This window comes from Malus domestica, chromosome 06 (genome assembly GCF_042453785.1).
Source record: "Malus domestica chromosome 06, GDT2T_hap1".
NCBI lineage: Eukaryota > Viridiplantae > Streptophyta > Magnoliopsida > Rosales > Rosaceae > Malus > Malus domestica.
The window spans coordinates 12,296,501-12,303,811 of NC_091666.1; the positions used below are offsets into that span (position 1 = coordinate 12,296,501).

General features: G+C 36.4%; 1 protein-coding gene across 1 annotated transcript; it reads left to right on the forward strand.

Annotated features, from left to right (window-relative positions):
- The first annotated feature begins 5,768 nt into the window (after positions 1–5,768).
- LOC103437181 (uncharacterized) lies at positions 5,769–6,116 on the forward strand. Its single transcript, XM_017332782.3, has one exon. The coding sequence runs from the start codon at positions 5,769–5,771 to the stop codon at positions 6,114–6,116; it is 348 nt and encodes a 115-aa protein (XP_017188271.2).
- Positions 6,117–7,311: the final 1,195 nt, after the last annotated feature.

Consider the following 7,311-nt stretch of genomic DNA (forward strand, 5'->3'; position numbering starts at 1 on the left):
CTCAAATCAGATTTGTAAGTTCATAAAATAAAATGTTAACCACCACTTGGTTTTGGCAATTGGCAGAGATCCGACCGTTGGATCGTTCCGAAATTTTAGTATGTTATTCTAGAAGCATAATGTGGATCTTTGGAAGTTATGGATTAGAGATCTGATCTGTAGATCTTTTGACCTGAATTACGTACACTCATGTCCAATGAAAGTTATATATTGTATCGACGATAATTCTGAGATATGGTTTGATAATTGGTCATAGGCACCGATCGTTCGTGATGCCTCGATGTTTGTACTAGGAAGTTGTAGCGCGGACTCTAGGTGAGTGGATCTTTCCTTGCTTATCATATTTTTTTCGTGATTGATAATTCTATAAATGCTTTTAAATAAAACTAAGAAATTTATGCCATGACATGTATATATTTATATGTTATAAAATACTATGAGATGGTTGACGTTAGATTTCATCATGATATATCCACATGCGTATTACTATAAATAATTATTGTGAACTACGAATAGTTTGATCCCTGTTTAGGGTACGTAGGCGGCCTAACAAGACGTTAGATGCAGCCATACAATAAACGAGACTACATACTTGAGACAATGGCCTTGTTTGGTGAATTTAGTAGTGTGAAGGAGATTGGTAGAAAATGCGAGATATAACCTTAGGATTTGGTAGTTAAATGTTGGTCATAAATTTAAGACGTAAAGAATCAAGAAATTGAAGTAAGGAAAGGTAAGTAATGATAGTTAATCTAACTAGTGTCTAATTGGGCTTATCACCGATGATTACTCTCGAAAGTAAATGGTTCGAGAGTGGGGCGTTACAGTTATTGCATTTTAAGCCATTTGTTTATATGTTTATATATCTGGAAATATTATGATATGGTTGAAATTTAGATTTACATCCTGATATATCCATATGTATATTCCTTGCACATAATTATTGTGAACGCTCTGGAGTGCAAGAATGAATGCAGAGCACATCAGGTAAGTTCAGGTAAGTTCATGTAAGTATACAGTATTAGTTGAATTGATGGGGTTATAGTATGACTACATTTATGTTTAAGTAACTCCGACACGGTCGTATAGGTTGCAATAGTAGGCAACTCCGGCGTTGTCTTATAGGTTGCTTAGAAGTCGTACATGTGGTATTAGATGTATTTAAAGCTCATAAACCTGCACCCCGGTGTTAGTGTTCTCATCCGTGGCCAGGGCACAATCTTCACATAATGTTCACCTCCCGCATCATACGCTCATCTTGAGGTCAAGGTAGGTGCATAGGCTTGTCGTACAGACCACTATAGGTGGTTCCGACTCGTAAATGACTCTTCACGTGATCGTAGCACTCGAGCGTATTCATTTACACCCAGTCCTGTCGTACAAACCACTACAGTGGTTCCGACTCGTGTGCAGGCGTAGTGCTGTACAGGTCACTAGAGGTGACTCCGGTTTATGTGCTAGCAATGATTGATGAGCTATGATTTTAGTCATACAAGTCACTATAGGTGACTCTGACTTTTATGCTAGCAATGATTAACGAGATATATGAGGAGATATGGATAAGTCGTATAGGTCACTAGAAGTGACTCCGACTTATGAGTTAGCATATGTTATGAATATGTGATGAGCTAACATATGTGATGAATATGTGATGAGCTAGCACATGTGATGATCCAAGGTCAAAAGCTAAGGGTTTTTAATTATGAAAACCATGGACTCTATGGTTTTAATAATGAAAACCACCCAAGGTGGACAGGTGATGTGAAAGAGCAGAGGTGTGGTGGACGGGTTAATGGTTTTAATAATAAAAACCACCACATAGTGGGCTTTTTATAGTTTTAAAAGTTTGTTATATATATTGTGTGTGTGCGTGTGTATAAAAATCTTATATAAATTAAACCACCACATAATGGCCTTTTTATAGTTTTAAAAGTTTGTTATATATATTGTGACACATCCCGACCCGGAATGTCCACTAGGACTCTAAATCGAGCTGTGCTAGCCAACATCTGGAAGGTGACGAAGCCATAAAATGTGATGATGTGGAGGATTGTGAATAAATTTAAACCTAACAGTGTCTAAATACTAGAGTGCACCGGTGAGCGAGAATGAACCCACTTCACACGTGACGTTAGAGCATAAGCAAGTACAAAAAAGTGAATTAAGAATCGTACCCTTGAAATAATCTCCAATACTAAGAATCGCCATGAATCTTCGACGATAAGAAAGCTCAGCTAATAAAACCTAGAGGGTGAAGACAAGACAAGGGTGAGTGGCCCTGTAAGTAAAATTTTAATAGAAACCATGCAAAACATTATAACCCCTCACTACAGCACCTGTATAGTTTCCAAAAAATTCATAATATACCACAACACAGCATTTCATCAATAATATCAACTAATCATGCGATTAATAACTCATACTATTATGCAAGTCGGAGTCACCTAGGGTGACCTATACAACTTACCCATCTCATCACATATGCTAGTTCATAACATATTCATTACATATGCTAGCTTGTTATGTATTCATTACATACGCTAGCTCATCACATATTCATCACATATGTTAGCTCGTCTCTTATTCGTTACATATGCTAGCTTATCACATACTCATCACATATCTCATCAATCGTGGCTAGCATATAAGTCAGAGTCACCTCTAGTGACCTGTACGACTGTACTCATATTTCATTAATCATTGCTAGCACATAAACTGAAGTCACCTCTAGTGACCTATACGGCACTACGTCTGCACACGAGTCAGAACCACAGTAGTGGTCTGTACGACATGACTAGGGTGTAAATGAATATGCTTTAACGCTACGATCACGTGAATAGTCACCTACGAGTCGAAACCACCTATAATGGTCTTTACGACAGGCTTGTGCACCTACCTTGAATTCAAGGTGCGCGTATGGTGCGGGAGGTTAACATTACGTGAAGGACTGTTCCCTGGCCACGGGCAGGAGCACTAACATCGGGGTGCAGGTTTATGAGCTTTGAATGTAACTAATACAACATGTATGACTCATAAGCAACCTGTACGACAATGTCGGAGTTGTTTTAAACATAAATGTAGTCATATTATAACCCCATCAATTCAACGTATACTTACTTGAACTTACCTAAACTTACCTGAACTTACCTGTGTGTCCTGCGTTCACCTTTGCACTTCAAAACGTTCACAATAATTAATGCAAAGAATATACGTATGGATATGCCATGATGAAATCTAAAATAAAAACATTTCATAGTATTTCCAATTATGTAATACGGTGTACTAACTATTAATCACCAAAATATAAAGTTAAAACACACATTTTTCACCAATATCCCTCACATTACTCAATTCCTTAAATAAGGCTATTGTCTCGATTATATAATCTCATTTCTTATATGGCTGCATATAACATCTCGTTAGACGGCCTACGTACCCTAAACAGGGATCAAGCCATCCGTAGTTCGTAATAATCATTTATAGTAATACGCATGGATATATCACGATGAAATCTAAACTCAACCATCTCATAGTATTTTATAACATATAAATATATATATGTCATGGCATAAATTTCTCAGTTTTATTTAAAAGCATTTATAGAATTATCAATCATGAAAAATATGATAAGCAAGGAAAGATCCACTCACCTGGAGTCTGCGCTACAACTTCCTAGCACAAACATCGAGGCATCACAAATGATCGGCGCCTGTGACCAAGGCCAATTTGGCCTGGAAAGGCTCCAATTTCATCAAAACCCGTTGGAACCCTAGAATTGGGTGTGCTGCGATTCAACCTCCAAACGTGTTCCGACGCCTCCACCACTGATTGGGCTTTGTTCCTAGGTTCTAGGGGAGTCTAGTGGTGGTAGCAATTTGCTGGATTACCTTCACGATCATCGGATTTTGCCATGGTACCCTCGGAACCCACAGTTTCGTTCTACTCGAATTCAAGCTCAAATCCTATAAAATTTGATTGGGAATGGAAGAGGAAAGGACTAGGGGATGATTGGGAATTGTTTCTTGGTCCAAATTCGTGAGAAATCCGGTGGAAACCACCGGAAAATATGGAGAATTGGACTAGGTGTACACGGGTCACAGGTTGGGAACCCATTTCCCCCTTTTCCCCCCGCTTTCCACTCTCCCTCCTTTCCCTCCTCGCTTCTGCTTCTGATTGGGCAGTCTTCTCTCCTCCTCTCCTCTAATTGGGTAGCAGCCCTTCCCTCTGTTCTCTCTCCCGTTGCCCTTTTTTCTTCCTCAACTATTTTTAAAATCACTAAATGATAAACAAAGTATATCATTATAAAAATGTATAAAATATATAAATAGTGACTAAACAAAAGTACTTCTCGATTTTATAATTCCGTAACGTCGAGTTCTTCAAGAAAACGCAAAGTATTAATTCATACACCTCACTATACGTTGGTCAACGGATGTCAAGACCCTCACCTCTAAGGCATTTTCGTAAAATCACACTTTTAAATTTTGTAAAAAAACGTAAGATTTGGGTCGAGTTGTCACTTATTGTGTGTGTGTGTGTGTGTATATAAATCTTATATAAATTTTGTGTGTGTGTGTGTGTGTAAATCTTATATAAATTATAAATTATAAATTATTCAGATAATTTTTTTTTCTTAGGCAAGCATATCATATATGTACATAAAACATTCACATATGTATGTTCTTCAATAAGAAATAACATATTAGTCAATAATTATTTACATTTGATATAGTAAATTTAATTAATTCATAAAAAATATAAGAAATTTACCAAAATCCGCCTAGACCCGCCTAGGGGCTTAGGCGTTAGGCACTAGCCCACCGCCTGACTAGCGCCTAGTGTTTTTTAGAACCTTGGTTTTTAACGATTTTTTACGTATGCAATATTGGAGTGTGTACAAATAAGTTTGACGGTTGGATCGTTGAAAAAAGTTTTGTAGAATGCATATTGCGTCAAAACGGTAGATTAAACAAACACTTAGAGTTAATATTATACTTCCATTAAGTATAAAATAAGATTTTTTTGGTATCCACTAGTGTGAATATTTTAAATTGAAGATCGAATTCATTCATTGCATTCTTATAGGTCGAGGAGTGTAGCTGTAAAAAAATCATCAAAACTGGAGCTAAAATAACCGTTAAATTGTGATTTTTCGTTTATAACCGTCGAAAACTTTTGTTCCGTTACCTAATCTCTGAATGTTTGTTTTTTTTTTTTTTTTTGCGATTCTTTACGTATGTGATCTTGTAGTATTTACAAACAAGTTTGACGGTTAGATCATTGAAACTAGTTTCGTAGAATGCATATCTCCGTTAAATTTGCCTAAATTTTAAAGTAGGAAAAGTAATTTGTGCTAAATTTTTATTTATGTTTTTCAAGTATTAATTAGACAATATTTAGTTTGTGTGAGATGACATTTTCATTGTACAATTATCTTTTTGTTTCTTTATCACATATATTACATGGGTTATTATCTATTAAACCAAACAATTATTTATATTAATTTTTAAAAATGTATTATATTTAAATACATATTATTTATTTATTTATTAAACCAAACCATTATTTTTTTTTTTTTAATTGTAACAAAATTTTGGGGGGATTTAAAATTTTGGGAGAATTTTTGCCGTCATTTTTTTTGTCGGTTATAGCTGATAGTAATTAAAATTTTTTGTTGGTTTGTATTTAAAAAATTGTTTCTGTCGATTTTAACCGACAGTAATGAAAATTTTTCCAAAATAAAATCCCTACATCTGTTTCATACGCCGATGCTTTCTCCCTTTCCTCCCCTTTCCTCCTTTTCTCCTGGTGCGGAAAACAAAGATGCTAGTGATACAGAGGATGACAACGAGGATGAAGAAGATGAGGAGGTGGATGACCCGGAGGATGATGATGCCGGAGATGAGGACTTCTCAGGCGACAAAGGGGCAGATCAAGAAGGGGATCCAGAGGATGATCCTGAAGCCAATGGCGACGGAGGCAGCGATGAGGATGATGATGAAGAAGATGACGATGATGACGATGGTGATGATGACGATGATGAAGATGAGGATGGAGAAGAAGAGGAAGAAGAGGAGGAAGAGATTCTACAGCCACCTGCTAAGAAGAGGAAGTGAGAAGAGGAGCCAGTCGTCCTTTGCCATTGTGTTGTTTCCTCTTCGTTTTCGAAACCGAGGCCATGAAGGCCGCTTTGAACCACCTTTGGCCGCCAGAAATCCCACTTGGGGAAGTGAACAAACGGCTCATCAGAGGGCTGAGTGGCTGTGAGATGGCTAGGTTTAAATTCAGAAAAGGGTGCATTACTTTTTATGTATATGCAGTCAGGCAAGTTGAAAACATGGGTTTCTCAAGTGCTGATGATCTCAGAACAATTTTGCAGTCTGTGGTGGCGCTTCAATATTCTTGGATCACACTGCTATGCTTGCCACGCCTAACCAGAGAACCATTTGCTATGCAAATGCTCATCCTGTGGCCAGGGCTCACTAGGAAAATTTTCATATTTTTAACTTCTTTTTTCATGAATATTATTATCTTCTATTAGGGTTTTAATTTGCTTAATTGGGTTTTGTTATTATGATGGGGGAAAATTGGTTTATTTGTTGAAGATGTTAAATTGTTAATTCTGTTGAAGCAAATTGTGTATTGTAGTATGAATAAAGAATTCTGTAATATTTTTCTCAACGCGACATCAAATTGTTTATGTTTATTTAAATTGGCCCTTTTATATTTTTTATTATTATTAATATATTTGTCGGTTTTATCCCACAGAAAATGCTCTTATTTATAATTTTTTGTCGGTTATATCCGACACAAGTACTGTCGGTTTTAGAGTATTTTCTATCGGTTTTATACGACAGAGAATGCTCTTATTTATTCATTATTAATATATTCTTTGTCGGTTATATCCGACACAATTTTTGTCGGTTTTAGAGTATTTTCTATTGGAAAATTCATTTCCTGACGCTGGCAATTATGTCGCTTATTATATCCGCCACTGCATCCATTTTCTGTCTGATTTTGCTTAAAATCCGACAGTAATATACGTTTTTTGTCGATTTTTGGATCGCTAGTTATAGATAATTTTGTAGTACTATTACACCCACATGTGAAGCTCAATGGCCACATGTGTTTCATGTCATCCCATTTGTATTATTCACGTGTTAAGTTTGAAAATTCATCATACATAAAGAGTCATGAGAGTGAAGATAAAGTCGAAATTCACCACACATAAAGAGTCATGAGAATGTGAGAATTAAGTCCCACCTCTTAGCGAGGACCCAAAGCTACCACACTGAATGTCAATGCACGTAC